The sequence below is a fragment of the Bufo bufo genome, chromosome 10 (assembly GCF_905171765.1).
Source record: "Bufo bufo chromosome 10, aBufBuf1.1, whole genome shotgun sequence".
Taxonomy (NCBI): Eukaryota; Metazoa; Chordata; class Amphibia; order Anura; family Bufonidae; genus Bufo; species Bufo bufo.
This window is the reverse complement of record NC_053398.1, coordinates 6,901,475-6,921,982: the sequence shown is the minus strand read 5'-3', so window position 1 is coordinate 6,921,982 and position 20,508 is coordinate 6,901,475. Positions and strand designations below refer to the sequence as shown.

General features: G+C 48.4%; 1 protein-coding gene across 1 annotated transcript in view; it reads left to right on the top strand.

The window, feature by feature from the left end:
- The window catches only part of SOX6 (SRY-box transcription factor 6), a 298,295-nt gene that overhangs the window by 235,709 nt on the left and 42,078 nt on the right, over positions 1 to 20,508 (top strand). Inside the window, 1 exon segment of the mRNA XM_040410826.1 lies at positions 15,642 to 15,721. Coding sequence (XP_040266760.1) covers positions 15,642 to 15,721 — 80 coding nt within the window.

Sequence of the window (20,508 nt, the reverse complement as noted above, 5' to 3'; positions counted from 1 at the left end):
GGCAAGCACTGTGGAGGTCAATGTTAAAGAGGTGGGCACTGTGGAGGTCATTGTTAAAAGGGGCGGGTGCTCCGTAGGTCACTGTTAAAGGGGCAGGCACTGTGGAGGTCACAGTTAAAGGGCGTGGGCGCTGTGGAGGTCACTTAAAGGGCTGGGTGCTGTGGAGGTCACTGTTAAAGGGGCGGGTGCTGTGGAGTAGGGTTGTTTTGATACTAAAAATTTTAATTCGGTTTCGATGCCATAAAAAAGCATTGCGATACTCAATACCATTCGATACCACGCGAATAAAATAAAAACAACAAAAAAAGCTGCGTTCGTTTCGCATTTTATGGAACATCGGCCCATAATCGAACAGTCCTATCCTATTTTTTGGGTGGACAAGAAGACTAAATGTTTATTTATTTATTTATTGTTTATATATTTTATATGTAAAATTGGGAAAGGGGTGTGATTTATACTTTTGGTGTTTTTTTTTTACTTATTTTTAAACTTTTTATTTAATAACTATTTTTCCCTGGATCTTGTAATCCCTTGTCCTATTCACCCTGATAGAGCTCTATTAGGGTGAATATGACTTTACACTCTCCCTGCTGCCCTGTGCATAGTACCACAGCAGCAGGGAGCTTGCCATGGCAGCCAGGGCTTCAGTAGCGTCCTGGCTGCCATGGTAACCGATCGGAGCCCCAGGATTACACTGCTGGGGCTCCGATCAGAAGCTGCCACTGTACCACTAATAAGGAGGAGCGGAGGGGACCCTGTGGCAACTGCCACCAAGGATTATAATACTGGGGGGGGGGTGCGAGCAGCAGAATAATACGGGGGGGGGGGGGGGGTGCGAGCAGCAGAATCACATAGCCGTCACCCAGCTTCTATGACAGGAAGCTGCAGTTAACCTGATCGCAGCTTCCTTTCATAGAGGCTGGGTGACGGCTATGTTATTCTGCACCCAGCCTCCTGTATTTGTATTAAATTTTTACTTTCATTGGTGGCAGCAGTGCGCCGCCCCCTCTCTCTCCTCATTGGTGGCCAGCGGCGGCACAGGGGGAGGGAGAGAGTGACTCCTTCTCCTCCACTGTGCTGCTGAGGGAACATGCTCTGTGATACTAGACTGCGCAGTAGCGCATCCTAGTATCGAAAAATTTCAAATCCCGGTATTGAGGTTGATACCGGACAAAAGTATTGAATGGGTATCGAAAATTCAATACCCCGAAACAACCCCTACTGTGGAGGTCACTGTTAAAGGGGGAAGGCACTGTGGAGGTCATTGTTAGGGGGCAGGGAACAGTGGAGGTCACAGATAAGGGGGCGGTCCCCTATGGAGGTCAGTGTTAAGGGGCGGGTACTGTATAGGTCACTTTAAGGGGAAAGGCCCTGAGGAGGTCAATGTCAAGGGAGTGGGGGTGCTGTGAAACTCACTGTTAAAGGGGCGGGCCTGCTGTGAAGGTCAAAGTTAAGGGATGGGCTGCTGTGGAGGTCCCATTTTAGGGAGGCGGCGCACTGTGGGGGGGGGGGGGTTAAGTGTTAAGGGGTGTGGGGCTGTGGAGTTCACTGTTAAGGGGGCGGGGGTACTGTAGAGGTCACTATTATGGGGCATACTGTCGATATCTTACGACACTCACAAACATTAAATGAAATAGAAGAAATATACCTGTGCGAAGCCGGCTCCTTCTGCTAGTATGTATGTGTATGTATATGTGTATATATATATATATATATATATATTAATTAGACACCTGTATTTAGCATCAGTTTATATATATATATATATATATATATATATACACACACACACACACACCTGTATACAGCATCAGTTCTTCTAGGTACATATTATATATATACATACACACATGTATATAGCAGCAATGAAGATGCTGTGAAGATGGTGGACAGCATTACAATAATGAGGGTATATATTCAGTGGCATGCAAAAGTTTGTGCACCCCTGGTCCAAATTCCTGTTACTGTGAACAGTTAACTAAGCTGAAGATGAAATGATCTCCAAAAGGCATAAAGTTAAAGATGACCACATGATCTTTGTATTTTAAGCAAAAAAACTTTTTATTTTCATCTTTTACATTTTCAAAATAACAAAAAAAGAGAAGGGCCCAAAGCAAAACTTTGGGCGCCCTGCATGGTTAGTACCTAGTAGAACCCCTTTTTTGGTGAGTATCACAGCTAGTGAACGCTTTTTGTAGCAGCCAAGAGTCTTTCAGTTCTTGTTTGTGGAATTCTCCTCCATTATTCCTTGTAGACGTCTTCCAGTTCTGTGGATTCCTGGGCCGTCTTCCATGCTCTGCTCTTATGAGGTCTCTCCACAGATTTTCAATTATGCTCATATCAGGGGACTGTGAATACCATGGTAAAACCTTCAGCAGACCAGGAGACTGTGAAGACCATGGTTAAAAACCTTCATCTTGCTCCTCTTTGAGGTAGTCTGTTGTGGAATTTCAGGTGCGTTTAGGATCATTATCAATTTGTAGAGAAGCCCTTTTTACGCTGGTGTTATGTTTGCTTCCAGAATTTGATGGAATTTCATTGAATCCATTCTTCCCGCTACCCGTGAAATGTTCCCCATGCCATTGGCTGCTTTACAATTGTTTCCAAAATGTATCAGGCTTGTTTAGATGTTCTTTTGCTGAATTTTGTGGTGAGGACGCAGGAGAGGTTTTCTTCTGATGACCCTTTCACGAAGGTCATATTTGTGCAGGTGTCACTGTCACTGAAGAGTCTGCTAAATCTTCCTGAAGGTCTTTTGCAGTCAAACGGGGGTTCTGATATTCCTTTCCTGCAATCTTACCAGCAGCTGACTGACATTTTTCTTGGCCTTCCAGACCTTTTCTTACCTCCTCCGTTCTGGTAACTTTAATTACATTTTGAACTGAGGAAATAGCGACCTGAAAATGTTTTGCTATCTTTTTATAGCCTTCTCCTGCTAGAAGAACCCATGGCTGCTGTTTTTTGGGACATGGTTAGAGGAGTCTGGGTATTTATAAAGCTGTGAAATTTGGATCACGTGGCCTTTCCTAACGATGATTGTGCGCAAGCCTAACAGACTATTAAAGGTCCGAGACCTCGGTCCAAGTTATCTGAGCGCTCAAATCTCCTTGGGTTCATATAAAACCAAAATTATCCACTGATATTGCTTAAATGTAGATAAGTGTTTCCTCTTTTACTTTACGCCTTCTGGAGATCATTTCATCTTCAACTTGCTGAACTGTTCACAGTAACAGGAACTGTGACCAGGGGTGCCCAAACTTTTGCATGCCACTGTATATGTACCTGGAAGAGCTGATGCCGTTCACAGGTGTATATATGTGTATACTGATGCTGGAGGTGAAGGCGCTCACACCAGATACTGATTGGATTTACTCTTTTCTTCATTGATAGTAATAATCTATTAACACTCCTATCAGTGAAATCTCTTACTGCGCCGCATTTCTCCCACACCTGCCTAAAACATTTGCACAGCACGTTATGTGTAGTGTGTGTAGTATTTATAGTATCAGTGTAGGATGTACATGCATACACCTCTGCCTGGACGTATCGGTGTGGATTGCCGCACTTCCCCAACGGACTTGTTAAAACAGTTCAGGTGTAATATGGTTATCAGGATAATGGAGTGATCTGCTCCTGTTGGGAGTTGAGGCGATTCTAAAGTTCAGGGTGTGGCGGCTGAAGCTGGAAGTATATGAAGGCTAAGTATTTCACAGAAGTATGCAGCTGTGCGGAGAAACGCCACGAGGGATGTCATCAAGAGGCTAGCGAGCGAGGGGGGTTAACTCTTTAGTGCCCAGCCACACTCTGATGTGTACGTGAGCTTACACTCTAGTGCAGACTGCACACAATCCATATGGACAGTACCGAGCTCAGCCCCTCCCCCACCTGTTCACCTATGGATGAGGTTGTATCACATACCCCTCCCCATATCCTGACACTGGGAAAGCTGAGTACTTCCCCATAAGACATGTAATGATGACCTTATGGATCAGACTCCTGAACAACATATCTGCTGGGTCACCCCTCCCACTCCTGGCAAAAAGGGTGTCTCTAGTGTGTGTATTTACTGGGGGGGTCACGCAAGTTAAGTAGAGCACGGCTTCATCATATAAGTGCGGGGTACAGTGTATTATATAGAGGGGCGGCGCATGGCCTTATCATATGAGTGCGGGTAGAGTGTATTATATGAAGGGGCGGAGCATGGCCTTATAATATGAGTCCGGGTAGAGTGTATATATGGAGGGGTGGAGCATGGTCTTATCATATGAGTGCGGGGTAGAGTGTATTATATGGAGGGGCGGAGCACAGCCTTATCATATAAGTACAGGTACAGTGTATTATATGGAGGGGTGGAGTATGGCCTTATCATATAAGTGCGGGTAGAGTGTATTATATGGAGGGGCGGAGCATGGCCTTAATAATATGAGTCCGGGTTAGAGTGTATTATATGGAGGGGCGGAGCATGTGGTCTTATCATATGAGTGCGGGTAGGAGTGTATTATATGGAGGGGCGGAGCACAGCCTTATCATATAAGTGCAGATACAGTGTATTATATGGAGGGTGGAGCATAGCCTTATCATATAAGTACAGGTACAGTGTATTATATGGATGGGGTTGGTAATGCCTTATCATATGAGTGCAGGTACAGTGTATTTTATGGAGGGGCGGAGCATGGCCCTTATATGAGTGCAGGTGCAGTGTATTATATGGAGGGGTGGAGTATGGCCTTATCATATAAGTGCGGGTAGTGTGTATTATATGGAGGGCGGAGCATGGCCTTATAAATATGAGTCCGGGTAGAGTGTATTATATGGAGGGGCGGAGCATGGTCTTATCATATGAGTGCGGGTTAGAGTGTATTATATGGAGGGCGGAGCACAGCCTTATCATATAAGTGCAGATACAGTGTATTATATGGAGGGGTGGAGCATAGCCTTATCATATAAGTACAGGTACAGTGTATTATATGGAGGGGTGGAGTATGGCCTTATCATATGAGTGCAGGTACAGTGTATTATATGGAGGGGCGGAGCATGGCCTTATCATATAAGTACAGGTACATATAATACACTCTACCTGCACTCATATCATATAAGTGCAGGTAGAGTGTATTATATGGAGAGACGGAGCACAGCCTTATCATGAGTGCAGGTGCAGTGTATTATATGGAGGGGTGGAGCACAGTCTTATCATATCAATGCAGGTGCAGTGTATTATATGGAGGGGCGGAGCATGGCCTCATCATATGAGTGGGGTTAGAGTGTATTATATGGAGGGGCGGAGCATAACCTCATCATATGAGTGCGGGTAGAGTGTATTATATGGAGGGGCGGAGCATGGTCTTATCATATGAGTGCGGGTAGAGTGTATTATATGGAGGGGCGGAGCACAGCCTTATCATATAAGTGCAGATACAGTGTATTATATGGAGGGGTGGAGCATAGCCTTATCATATAAGTACAGGTACAGTGTATTATATGGAGGGGTGGAGTATGGCCTTATCATATGAGTGCAGGTACAGTGTATTATATGGAGGGGCGGAGCATGGCCTTATATGAGTGCAGGTGCAGTGTATTATATGGAGGGGTGGAGTATGGCCTTATCATATAAGTGCGGGTAGAGTGTATTATATGGAGGGGCGGAGCATGGCCTTATAATATGAGTCCGGGTAGAGTGTATTATATGGAGGGGCGGAGCATGGTCTTATCATATGAGTGCGGGTAGAGTGTATTATATGGAGGGGCGGAGCACAGCCTTATCATATAAGTGCAGATACAGTGTATTATATGGAGGGGTGGAGCATAGCCTTATCATATAAGTACAGGTACAGTGTATTATATGGAGGGGTGGAGTATGGCCTTATCATATGAGTGCAGGTACAGTGTATTATATGGAGGGGCGGAGCATGGCCTTATCATATAAGTACAGGTACATATAATACACTCTACCTGCACTCATATCATATAAGTGCAGGTAGAGTGTATTATATGGAGAGACGGAGCACAGCCTTATCATGAGTGCAGGTGCAGTGTATTATATGGAGGGGTGGAGCATGGCCTCATCATATGAGTGCGGGTAGAGTGTATTATATGGAGGGGCGGAGCATAACCTCATCATATGAGTGCGGGTAGAGTGTATTATATGGAGGGGCAGAGCATGACCTTATATGAGTGCAGGTGCAGTGTATTATATGGAGGGGTGGAGCACAGTCTTATTATATGAGTGCGGGTAGAGTGTATTATATGGATGGGGCGGGGCATGGCCTTATCATATAAGTGCGGGTAGAGTGTATTATATGGATGGGGCGGAGCATGGCCTTATCATATGAGTGCGGGTAGAGCTTACGGTATTGACAGGTGTGTTGTGTAACTGCGGTATTGTTTGGCAGACAGGTCCAGCGGGTCGGGGCATGCTCACAGGAATACGGCTCATTCCTGCTCAAGTATTTGGACAGGATCAAACAATGAATATTCAGTCATCTCAGTTCATGTAGAACGAGAGCCATGTGCTATCTCCGAGCACGCAGCCCCACGCTTCACTGTCATTTGCCAGAGGGATGCCTTGGTAGAGCGGCGCCCCCACATGGCCAGATTGTAAAAAAAAAGTACAAACCTGGAGTCTACAAAGACATCACGGGCAAGACAAAATGGCTGCCAGTGGCCGTATGCAAGCTGAAAATAACTATTATTAAAGAGGTTTTCCAGGACCTAGATATTGATAACCTATCCTCAGGATGAATTTTCAATAACAGATTGGTGGTGGTTCGACAACGAGAACCCCCAGTGATCAGCGAGCAGAACTAGAAGGCTCCATACATTGTGTCGTGGCCGTGCTGGGTTACATTCTTTTGAATGGGAGCTGAGCTGCAGTACCTGGCACGACCACAACACAGTGTATGGCGCTGTCTACTTCTGGCTGCGTCCTCTGTCAGCTTTCTGGCGCTAATGTCTGATCGACAGGGGTGCTGGTTGTCAGACCACAACCAATCTGATATTGACCTGTCCAAGTCTCAGAAAATCCCTTTATTTACAGTCTCATTCTCTTTTAATGCTGCTCCCCCCGCACTCATATTATAAGATCGCACTCTGCCCCTTCTCTATAGATGTCGCTTCTCCTGCACTGATATGATAAGATCGCACTCCGACCCTTCTCTATAGATGTCGCTTCTCCTGCACTCATATGATAAGATCGCACTCCACCCTTCTCTATAAATGTCGCTCTCCCCGCACTCATATAATAAGATCGCACTCTGCCCCTTCTCTATAGATGTCGCTCCTCCTGCACTCATATAAGATCGCACTCCGCCCCTTCTCTATAAATGTCGCTTCTCCTGCACTTATATGATAAGATCGCACTCCGCCCCTTCTCTATAGATGCCGCTCTCCCCGCACTCATATGATAAGATCGCACTCCGCCCCCTCTCTATAGATGTCGCTCTCCCCGCACTCATATGATAAGATCGCACTCCGCCCCCTCTCTATAGATGTCGCTCTCCCCGCACTCATATGATAAGATCACACTCCGACCCTTCTCTATAAATGTCGCTCTCCCCGCACTCATATAATAAGATCGCACTCCGCCCCTTCTCTATAGATGTCGCTCTCACCGCACTCATATGATAAGATCGCACTCCGCCCCTTCTCTATAGATGTCGCTCTCACCGCACTCATATGATAAGATCGCACTCCGACCCTTCTCTATAAATGTCGCTCTCCCCGCACTCATATAATAAGATCACACTCCGCCCCTTCTCTATAGATGTCGCTCCTCCCGCACTCATATGATAAGATCGCACTCCGCCCCTTCTCTATAAATGTCGCTACTCCCGCACTCATATAATAAGATCGCACTTCGCCCCTTCTCTATAGGTGTCGCTCTCTCCGCACTCATATAATAAGATCGCACTCCGCCCCTTCTCTATAGATGTTGCTCTCCCCGCACTCATATGATAAGATCGCACTGTGCCCCTTCTCTATAGATGTCGCTCTCCCCGCACTCATATAATAAGATCGCACTCCGCCCCTTCTCTATAGATGTCGCTCTCCCCGCGCTCATATAAGATCGCACTCCGCCCCTTCTCTATAGATGTCGCTCTCCCCGCACTCATATGATAAGATCGCACTCCGCCCCTTCTCTATAAATGTCGCTCTCTCCGCACTCATATGATAAGATCACACTCCGCCCCTTCCCTATAGATGTCGCTCTCCCCACACTCATATGATAAGATCGCACTCCGCCCCTTCTCTATAGATGTCGCTCTCCCCGCGCTCATATAAGATCGCACTCCGCCCCTTCTCTATAGATGTCGCTCTCCCCGCACTCATATGATAAGATCGCACTCCATCCCTTCTCTATAAATGTCGCTCTCTCCGCACTCATATGATAAGATCGCACTCCGACCCTTCTCTATAGCTGTCGCTCTTACCGCACTCATATAATAAGATCGCACTCCGCCCCTTCTCTATAGATGTCGCTCTCCCCACACTCATATGATAAGATCGCACTCTGCCCCTTCTCTATAGATGTCGCTTCTTCTGCACTCATATGATAAGATCGCACTCCGACCCTTCTCTATAGATGTCGCTCTCACCGCACTCATATGATAAGATCGCACTCCGCCCCTTCTCTATAGATGTCGCTCTCACCGCACTCATATGATAAGATCGCACTCCGCCCCCTTCTCTATAAATGTCGCTCTCCCCGCTCTCATATAATAAGATCGCACTCCGCCCCTTCTCTATAGATGTCGCTCTCCCCGCACTCATATGATAAGATCGCACTCCCACCCCTTCTCTATAGATGTCGCTCTCACCGCACTCATATGATAAGATCGCACTCCGCCCCTTCTCTATAGATGTCGCTCTCCCGTGCTCATATGATAAGATCGCACTCCGCCCCCTTCTCTATAAATGTCGCTCTCCCTGCACTCATATGATAAGATCGCACTCCGCCCCTTCTCTATAAATGTCGCTCTCCCCGCTCTCATATGATAAGATCACACTCCGCCCCTTCTCTATAGATGTCGCTCTCCCCGCACTCATATGATAAGATCGCACTCCGCCCCTTCTCTTTAGCTGTCGCTCTCACCGCACTCATATGATAAGATCGCACTCCACCCCTTCTCTATAAATGTCGCTCTCCCGCTCTCATATAATAAGATCGCACTCCGACCCTTCTCTATAGCTGTCGCTCTCACCGCACTCATATGATAAGATCGCACTCCACCCCTTCTCTATAAATGTCGCTCTCCCCGCTCTCATATGATAAGATCGCACTCCGCCCCTTCTCTATAGATGTCGCTCTCCCCGCACTCATATGATAAGATCGCACTCCGCCCCTTCTCTTTAGCTGTCGCTCTCCCCGCACTCATATGATAAGATCACACTCCGCCCCTTCTCTATAGATGTCGCTCTCCCCGCACTCATATGAGAAGATCACACTGTACCCCTTCTCTATAGATGTCGCTCTCCCCGCGCTCATATGATAAGATCGCACTCCGCCCCTTCTCTATAGATGTCGCTCTCCCCGCTTTCCTATGATAAGATCGCACTCTGCCCCTTCTCTATAGATGTCGCTCTCCCCGCGCTCCTATGATAAGATCGCACTCCGCCCCTTCTCTATAGATGTCGCTCTCCCCGCGCTCATATGATAAGATCGCACTCCGCCCCTTCTCTATAAATGTCGCTCTCCCTGCACTCATATGATAAGATCGCACTCCGACCCTTCTCTATAGCTGTCGCTCTCACCGCACTCATATGATAAGATCGCACTCCGCCCCTTCTCTATAGATGTCGCTCTCCCCGCTCTCATATAATAAGATCGCACTCCGCCTCTTCTCTATAGCTGTCGCTCTCCCCGCACTCATATGATAAGATCGCACTCCACCCCTTCTCTATAGATGTCGCTCTCACCGCACTCATATGATAAGATCGCACTCCGCCCCTTCTCTATAGATGTCGCTCTCCCCGCTCTCATATAATAAGATCGCACTCCGCCTCTTCTCTATAGCTGTCGCTCTCCCCACACTCATATGATAAGATCGCACTCCGCCCCTTCTCTATAGATGTCGCTCTCCCCGCACTCATATAATAAGATCGCACTCCGCCTCTTCTCTATAGCTGTCGCTCTCCCCGCACTCATATGATAAGATCGCACTCCACCCCTTCTCTATAGATGTCGCTCTCACCGCACTCATATGATAAGATCGCACTCCGCCCCTTCTCTATAGATGTCGCTCTCCCCGCTCTCATATAATAAGATCGCACTCCGCCCCTTCTCTATAGATGTCGCTCTCCCCACACTCATATGATAAGATCGCACTCCGCCCTTTCTCTATAGATGTCGCTCTCACCGCACTCATATGATAAGATCGCACTCCGCCCTTTCTCTATAGATGTCGCTACTCCTGCACTCATATAAGATCGCACTCCGCCCCTTCTCTATACATGTCGCTCTCCCCGCACTCATATGATAAGATCGCACTCCGCCCCTTCTCTATAGATGTCGCTCTCCCCACACTCATATGATAAGATCGCACTCTGCCCCTTCTCTATAGATGTCCCTCCTCCTGCACTCATATGATAAGATCGCACTCCGACCCTTCTCTATAGATGTCGCTCTCCCCACACTCATATGATAAGATCGCACTCCGCCCTTTCTCTATAGATGTCGCTACTCCTGCACTCATATAAGATCGCACTCTGCCCCTTCTCTATAGATGTCCCTCCTCCTGCACTCATATGATAAGATCGCACTCCGACCCTTCTCTATAGATGTCGCTCTCCCCACACTCATATGATAAGATCGCACTCCGCCCTTTCTCTATAGATGTCGCTACTCCTGCACTCATATAAGATCGCACTCCGCCCCTTCTCTATACATGTCGCTCTCCCCGCACTCATATGATAAGATCGCACTCCGCCCCTTCTCTATAGATGTCGCTCCTCCTGCACTCATATGATAAGATCGCACTCCGCCCCTTCTCTATAGATGTCGCTCTCACCGCACTCATATGATAAGATCGCACTCCGCCCCTTCTCTATAGATGTCGCTCTCACCGCACTCATATGATAAGATCGCACTGCGACCCTTCTCTATAGCTGTCGCTCTCCCCGCGCTCATATGATAAGATTGCCCTGCACTCATCATCCATACTAGTGACATTGCTCCCTGAATCCAACATGGTGGCCGGCCTGTACTCCTGACGCTGTAAAGCCAGATGAATCCCTGTAAACAGAAGCGTGTTTATTGCGCAGTAAATCCACTATAATATGATGGGGGGGGGGGGGGGGGGCATCAGAAAGACAAAGACGGTGGATGAATAATTCATGGCCTGTGAGGGGGCATCGTACCTAAAATAGTTCCCGCTGCTTGTTTAAATGATTATTTTCTTCCTCTTTAAAGCATCATTACTTCCAGTGCTTCCCCTGCGACCATCGCTTCTCTTACACCAAACACAGGAGATAAAGGGAACATTATTTAACCCCACAATTCCGATCCGAACACATATAACGTCATCGCGGACGCCGCAGCTTTGTTTAGTTTCCAAGGGGAGTAAAAAAAAAAAAAAAAAAAAAGCTCACGGTGCGAATCATCAGCGAAGTGAAATCAACCACATGGAAGGAAGAAAATAAGATGGGATATTTTGAATATTGCTCGGTGTGAGTCCAGCACAATATCGCGTTAGTGCAGCCATTGTAGCAAATCGTCATATGCAATCAGGAGCCAATTGTTAGTGGACTGTGCGCCGCGCATACTGTGCTCGATGGCCTGATGAGGTATTATGGGCAAAATGCAAAGCGCCTGCCAGATTAGGAAGGGACTTCTCAAACTTCCTGTTAATGGGGACTTGGCTGGGTGTCCCTCATGGGGGAGAAGTCTTACTTTCCGCATAGTTACCCACGTAGACTTAATACATTAATCTCTGCGCTACATTCTGAGCGGCAAATGTGGCGCAGGAAAGACATCAAGCGCCTTGTCCCCCCAGTCACCGCCAGCCGCCAGGATCTCGTCATGGACTCCTCTGGGAACAGACCCACAGTACTGGAGTCATCCTACATCCTGGACAGGGGTGGCCTGGCCATAGACCCTACAGGGAAAGTTCCTGGTGGGCCAATGCACAGGGAGCTACTCAAACCCTCCTCAATGTAGGAGGATCAGGCACCTATGCACCTGGAAAGCGGCTGCGGGTGCCCTCCTGAATTCAACTGTATCGCCGTCTTCGGGGCGATGGTAGAATTTCATACTGTGGTGTTGGCGGCAGTATATTGTGCTGCACTGTGGTATTTGGTTCTGCTGGGGCGGTATTTTATTCTGCACTATGGTATTGCTGAACCCGCCTACCTCCGTTGTCCCTGCTTACATGTGTCTGCCCTGCCTTCTGTCAATATGGACCCAGCTACAAAACGGTTATGTTCCCAGTCCGCTCCTGCACCTGGAGCGTAACATAGAGTAGCGCATGCTGCGGCTGATGCATAGTGTCACTCCACCGCGTGGGGACTTATACTTAGGAGAACCTGTAGTTCAGTAATTTTCTCTTTTACTTACAAGGGATTTCTGATGTCCAACATTTAAATAGAGAACAGTGGTAGGTTGTGGTGGCTCACTAGCAAGTAGTTAAGGTATGGTGCTGCAAGCTCATAAAGAGGGAATCACCCCACCCTCTCTTAAAGGCAAATGTAGTAATAGGAAAATGAGCGAGCACTCATACACTTGGCAACCAGATTGACATATGCAGAAAATATTTATTAAATCCCCATAAAATACAAGTAATAACATTTGTAAGAACAATGTAGCAATAATATACAACATTACAGTCACATATATTATGATAGATATGATCGACCCTATATTCATAGGACTCAATAGTGTCGATAAATTCAATAGTATATATCTCACCAAAAACTTCAAGTATATGCTGTTATTTGGGAAGAGGGGGTATTATCTTCTAGCGCTCTATCCCAATTTGGGAAACTGAATGTCACTGAAAATATTGTAGGTGTATTCACTGGGAGCGCAATATGTTCATAAAGTGTCCACAGGAATCCTGATAATGTGAAAGTCTCTTATATATATATAATATTTATATAGAGGAAGCAACAAAATTTTAGAGACGTGGGCAGACTGGGAACCTAAAGTGGCCCTGGGAAAAAAACTAAAAGTGGCCCCATGTTGTAGGGGGGTCCAAATTGACACAAGACGGGGCCGATATAGGTAGGTGTAGCCAGCAATACTGTAGTGCAGCACAAAATACCCCTAGAATTCATTAATGGTTAAAGCATCAAATTGCTACGTACCAGACCGGTGGCCATGAGGAGGGCTTGGGATTGCCCCGTGGATGTTACATCCTGTATTATACTCCAGAGCTGCACTCACTATTCTACTAGTGCAGTCACTGTGTACATACATTACATTACTTATCCCGTACTGATCCTGCGTTACATCCTGTATTATACTCCAGAGCTGCACTCACTATTCTGCTGGTGGAGTCACTGTGTACATACATTACTTATCCTGTACTGATCCTGAGTTACATCCTGTATTATACTCCAGAGCTGCACTCACTATTCTGCTGGTGCAGTCACTGTGTATATACATTACTTATCCTGTACTGATCCTGAGTTACATCCTGTATTATACTCCAGAGCTGCACTCACTATTCTGCTGGAGGAGTCACTGTGTACATACATTACTTATCCTGTACTGATCCTGAGTTACATCCTGTATTATACTCCAGAGCCGCACTCACTATTCTGCTGGTGCAGTCACTGTGTACATACATTACTTATCCTGTACTGATCCTGAGTTACATCCTGTATTATACTCCAGAGCTGCACTCACCATTCTGCTGGTGCAGTCACTGTGTATATACATTACTTATCCTGTACTGATCCTGAGTTACATCCTGTATTATACTCCAGAGCCGCACTCACTATTCTGCTGGTGCAGTCACTGTGTACATACATTACTTATCCTGTACTGATCCTGAGTTACATCCTGTATTATACCCCAGAGCTGCACTCACTATTCTGCTGGTGCAGTCACTGTGTACATACATTACTTATCCTGTACTGATCCTGAGTTACATCCTGTATTATACTCCAGAGCTGCACTCACTATTCTGCTGGTGCAGTCACTGTGTACATACATTACTTATCCTGTACTGATCCTGAGTTACATCCTGTATTATACTACAGAGCTGCACTCACTATTCTGCTGGTGCAGTCACTGTGTACATACATTACTTATCCTGTACTGATCCTGAGTTACATCCTGTATTATACTACAGAGCTGCACTCACTATTCTGCTGGTGCAGTCACTGTGTACATACATTACTTATCCTGTACTGATGGGGGGGCAGTAAGTTTTTGCTTCATCGGATGACTGTACGGAGCATGGTGTAAAGATGATTGTTCCCAACCTGGAAATCCCTAGATCTAATGCCGCTTTCAGACAGTCAGTGTTTGGTCAGTATTTCCTCAGTGTTTTGTGAGCCAGAACCAGGAGTGGAGACTGCACAGAGATAATGGAAAGGCTTCCTCCTGTGTTTAGAGCTGCACCTGGTTTTGGCTCACAACCACTGATGGAAATCACTGACCAAACACTGACTGTGTAAAAGTGTAAAACAAGCAGGGATGTTGGATGAAGGCGGCTCTGGTGCTGCTATTCCTGGGTCCACCATATCCACGATGTGTGGCCTCCTGGCTTCAGCCATGTATGTGTCTGCGGTTGTGTCCAGGTTTAGTCTGCAGTGATGTAGCAGTGACGAGTTTGTCGCTTTCGGTTAGTTTTCTTCTTCTCATCAGTAATTGATGAAACGCTTGTGTAATTGCGCTCGGCGTGTAATGTCCGCTCGCCCTCTCATCGCCCATATCAATTAAGAGAGACAGGTCACAATATGACAGAGGATGGCAGAGGCGCGAGGTGTCACTTATCTTCACCCAGCGGATACAATTACCTCCCAGTGTCATTATTGGGGGCTCTTCTACCCCCGCTCGCTGCCCGTCTTCATCTGTGAGGCTGATACATTGTTGCTGCTTTCACTAATGACTTTTATATTTATTGTCGGTTTAATCGTCCATTGTAGCGGTGAATGTGACAGGTTGATACCAGGCAGGAAAGCCGAGCACCTGCACCCGGCCCGGGGGCAGCACGTGATGGCGGGTGTCCGGCGGTTTTCATCAGTCATTAGAAATAGAATTAGTGGTTGTGTAATAACGGACGAAGTTACTGCGCCTGTCAGGGGCTATCTGCTCAGGTCAGCTTTCTTAGATGTATCTGGTACTTGGAAAGCTGGGTGACAACCAATATGGCTGCCAGCGAAAGCATGGTGAATGCATCATGCAGCCATACAAGAGTAGTGCAAGATATGCCGTTCAGGAGCCTAGGAAAGCTGGGTGATCTGTCCTAGATGAAGTGGAGCGGGGGCCACAGATGAGGAGGCCGGGGTCCGATCTCGTGATGTTGGCATGGTACTGGGGGGGGGGGGGGGGGAAGGGGAGGTGACTGATGCATTTTGCCTCCCCATTCTTGGTTATGTATGTGATCCCCGGGTCTGGGGCTCCCTCCTCATCACGCCCAGGTTACCCGAGGTGCAGATGTTGTAACGTGTCTGACCCTGCCCCATTGTTTTTCCCACAGGTGATAACTACCCCGTGCAGTTCATTCCATCATCGATGGCTGCTGCCGCCGCCTCTGGACTCAGCCCGTTACAGCTCCAGGTAGGTGGGCAGGATGAGAGGTACCGGCCACCAATACACAGGACACGTCTTACATATGAATCCGTCCACACACTGCCTCCTCTTACTGTTCTGCCTGTGTCAGTACTCACTGTAGCTCTGGAATTGTATTCATAAGTGTGGCTCTCCAGATAAAATGTAGTGCAGATCTCTCCTACACAGTAAAGTACTGCTGGCCTAAGGATTACCGAACCCCTGTATCTAACCCTACCCTGTGTGATACTGTCCGCTGAGCTGTGTATCTAACCCTATGCTGTGTGATACGGTCTGCTGGGCTGTGTATCTAACCCTATCCTTTGTGATACTGTCTGCTGAGCTGTGTATCTAACCCTATGCCGTGTGATACGGTCTGCTGGGCTGTGTATCTAATCCTACCCTGTGTGATACTGTCTGCTGGGCTGTGTATCTAACCCTATCCTATGTGATACTGTCTGCTGGGCTGTGTATCTAATCCTATCCTGTGTGATACAGCCTTCTGTGATGTATCTAATCCTGTCTAACATCGTGAACACCTTACATTCCTCTGGCGTCCACATGGGGGCGTCCTCCCGGGTGCTGTTATGGGGAGAGGGGGGGGGGGGGGTGATGCCACTTCCAGGAGTGAGAATCCTATAAATAGTGGAGATACTCAGCAGATTCCAGGAGGAATTACAGAGGATAAAGAGCTTCAGCCACAAATGTTTGTCATTTACAGACGAGCGGCCGGGTATATATAGTCCTAGTGTCCGCCGTCACCCACCGCCGCGAGGATGCGCTCTGCTCTGTGGCAACACTATACAACTCGAGTTATACTCTAGTCACATCTAGAGCTGCAGAATGCACTGTCTGCACTGAGTAGATAACCCACAACCAGTAGGCCATCCAGTGGAATTGTAAATGCAGCTTTGGCTGTGACTGGAGAAGAGAATATGTGTCACGGCCATGGCTATGACCGTGACTCCTGAACCGCATGTGGTTGTCAGCGGTTTTCATTGGTGTTCAATCACAGGTGAGGGCTGTGGTATTGGCCTCACCTGTGGTTGCCGCTGGCAACAGTATGTATGTGGCAGCGTAGCAGGCTGAGCTGTGCCATGCAGCTCGCTACGCTGCGCATGCGGTTTTGTGTGTGATGTGTGGATGTGTGCACTGCGTTTTATGTTATTGTGTGCACGTTCCCTTTAAGTGGTGTTTTCCCTTCCCTGGTGTTGGAAGGGTTAATCTCCTTCCTAGTGTGTGTGATCACTGGGTGTGTCCGACTGTGGGGTGTGGCTTCTTGGCCTATAAAGCCTCACTGCTTTTGCAGGCCTGCAGGTTGCTTCAGCCATGCTTAGCTGAGAGCAGCCTCATGTATTTACTACCTGCCAGTAAGAGCCACCCCTGTGGTCATAAACCTTTATGTCTAAACCATAATGTCGCTTTAAGTTATTTCTAGTTATGTGTGATGTCCGTGTGATGTTTATATGTGATTTTGTGCAGCTATGGATCTGGGTCCCTGTGTGGGGATGCGTTTGTGATCTGCACCCTGCTAACACAGGGATCCAGTCGGCAAGGCTGTGGCAGGTAGGTGGAACTCTTTGTTCACCTGCCATATCCATAGAGCTGTTTATGTCTCCCCTTTTCCTGCAGCTTGGCCGTTGAGACTCCTGCTCCTCCGTGTCTAGGAGGAGTGGGCTTGTCTTACTCAGCTCCTAGGTGAGGGTCGTCTTGAGGGCTAGCAGGGACTTTTAGGTTCCGGAGCATGGGCCCTCCTACCATCAAGGTTGGCTCATGTAGCTAGGAGCCAGGGTCAGGTTAGGGATGCCTTAGGAGGTGACCTGCTCCCTAATCCTGTCTACATGGCCAAGCAGCCGAAACATCACCGGGCTTCACACGGCTGAGGATTTCCCCCATCCTCAGCCGTGACAGTATGACCACAGTCGCTCTTACGTGGCGCTCCCTCGAAAGAGGGTAAAGCATGCACCGCTATCTGCGGATGGGGTGCATGCGCGTTCTCCGGAGGGAGAGCGTTATGGGGCTCACCATTTACGGCGCGGTGAGTGGCATTCCCCGCCATTCCCAGCTCACCGTTGTCCGTGTTGGTGTCCCCTTTTTGTTTGTCTTTCCCCTCCCCCCCTCCCATTGTTTCTTATGCCTCACCAACTTTCCCCTTTTGTTGTTGGGAGGGGCTTTGAGGGGTGGGAGTATGCATCCCTCGAAAGAGGGTGAAGCATGTACCGCCGTCTGCGAAGGGGTACATGCGCGCTCTTCGGAGGGAGAGCGTTCTGGGGGTTTCGCCTCTGACGGCGCGGTGAGTGGCGTTTCCCTGCCATCATCGTTGCCTCGTTTGGCGTTCCCCCTGATTTTTAGAACACGTGGTGTTTGTTTGGTATGCGGTATGCATACCTTCGAAAGAGGGTGCAGCATGCAGTGCCATATCCATGTGGCCTGCATGCGCGTTCTCCGGAGGGAGAGCGTTCCTGGGGGTTCTCCGTTAACGGCACGGTTGGTGGCGTATTCCCCGCCACCTTTCCTTCCGTGTCCGTGTTGGGGATCCCTCGTCCCTCTCCATGTTCCCATCTCTGGTCGTTTGCTGGCAGCACTCCGTAGGTGGTCCGGCTGCTTGCTGGTTAGGAGTGTCTGCTGGCAGCGACTGGAGTGGGGACGTGAGTGGAGAGTCCCCTCGTCCATCTCTCAGTGGTTCTTTTCTCTTTGTTGCTGGTGCGGGCTGCAGTCCTCGTCGGACTGGCTAGTGTGAGCCGGGAGAGGATGCAGCTGACAGCGACCCCTTTTTAGAACCGGCACTGAGAGTGGACGTCCCCTTCTCCTATCCCCTTGTCTGAGTCCCTCACGTGTCTTTTTTTGGTGGGGGGGCTTTGAGGGGTGGGAGTGTCACGGCCATGGCTATGACCGTGACTCCTGAACCGCATGTGGTTGTCAGCGGTTTTCATTGGTGTTCAATCACAGGTGAGGGCTGTGGTATTGGCCTCACCTGTGGTTGCCGCTGGCAACAGTATGTATGTGGCAGCGTAGCAGGCTGAGCTGTGCCATGCAGCTCGCTACGCTGCGCATGCGGTTTTGTGTGTGATGTGTGGATGTGTGCACTGCGTTTTATGTTATTGTGTGCACGTTCCCTTTAAGTGGTGTTTTCCCTTCCCTGGTGTTGGAAGGGTTAATCTCCTTCCTAGTGTGTGTGATCACTGGGTGTGTCCGACTGTGGGGTGTGGCTTCTTGGCCTATAAAGCCTCACTGCTTTTGCAGGCCTGCAGGTTGCTTCAGCCATGCTTAGCTGAGAGCAGCCTCATGTATTTACTACCTGCCAGTAAGAGCCACCCCTGTGGTCATAAACCTTTATGTCTAAACCATAATGTCGCTTTAAGTTATTTCTAGTTATGTGTGATGTCCGTGTGATGTTTATATGTGATTTTGTGCAGCTATGGATCTGGGTCCCTGTGTGGGGATGCGTTTGTGATCTGCACCCTGCTAACACAGGGATCCAGTCGGCAAGGCTGTGGCAGGTAGGTGGAACTCTTTGTTCACCTGCCATATCCATAGAGCTGTTTATGTCTCCCCTTTTCCTGCAGCTTGGCCGTTGAGACTCCTGCTCCTCCGTGTCTAGGAGGAGTGGGCTTGTCTTACTCAGCTCCTAGGTGAGGGTCGTCTTGAGGGCTAGCAGGGACTTTTAGGTTCCGGAGCATGGGCCCTCCTACCATCAAGGTTGGCTCATGTAGCTAGGAGCCAGGGTCAGGTTAGGGATGCGTTTAGGAGGTGACCTGCTCCCTAATCCTGTCTTCATGGCCAAGCAGCCGTAACATCACCGGGCTTCACACGGCTGAGGATTTCCCCCATCCTCAGCCGTGACAATATGGTTGCCCCTGTGACATTTTTCGTATGAGTTGTGGCGTGATGGCCGAGCCCTCAGAGGGGGGCACCACATTCCCTCATCCACATAAATTCCCGGCTGCCGCTGACATTCGCTTTCTTCAGCTGTTTTATCGCGGCCGCTAAGAGACTCACATGAGTGATGCGCGCGGAGAAAGGTTGCATGTAGCGCGTCCGCCATGTAAATGGGGCCTTTAAATAACCACAACGTAGCGAGCCGCCTTTTATCAAGAAATATGTCTGTACGTTGCGGCGGGCGGGCGGATCTGTGTGCGGAGTGCAGGCTATAGCTGCGCGCCGTCATATAAAAGCCATTTGTTAGCAGGGGTTAATGTCGGCTGAGGGATGTACCTGTCGTCTGGTGGGCGCACTCAGGTGGCGGCGTTTCAGTGTGTCAGCATATCAGTAATGGATTATTTTCATCCATTTATTCTGTTTATGAATCGCTGACAGATGTTTAGATTGGGAAATATATGAGGCTTAAAAATGACTTTATTGAAGAGAATTAATTTCCTGGATGCGGCGTGTGTAATGCGCTCGCTCCGCCGGAGCTGCCACTCTTAATGATGCTGAGACGCACTTAAACGCTTTTACCCGACCGTAATTTCAGGCAAGTGAAATAATGGTGAGTGGCCGGGATTAACTCTGTCACGGATCAGCCCCCTGCAAGCACGGAGTTAACTGGCGCCCTGAGCCCATGTAAGGAGGGAGGTGACAAGAGAGAAACCTACATAACGGACCTCATCATGGTCACATCTCGGTCATAGGACACACAGAAAGCAGGGCCCCACAGCAACAATGGCCCCCTCCTCAATTAACCCCTTCCCCTACCAGTCATATTGAGAACGGCATAGACGCACAGGTAACTGGCGCCAATGGTCAATCATCTGGTGCCCCCATCCAGTGCTGTCCTCCAGCCTGATGAGCGCCTT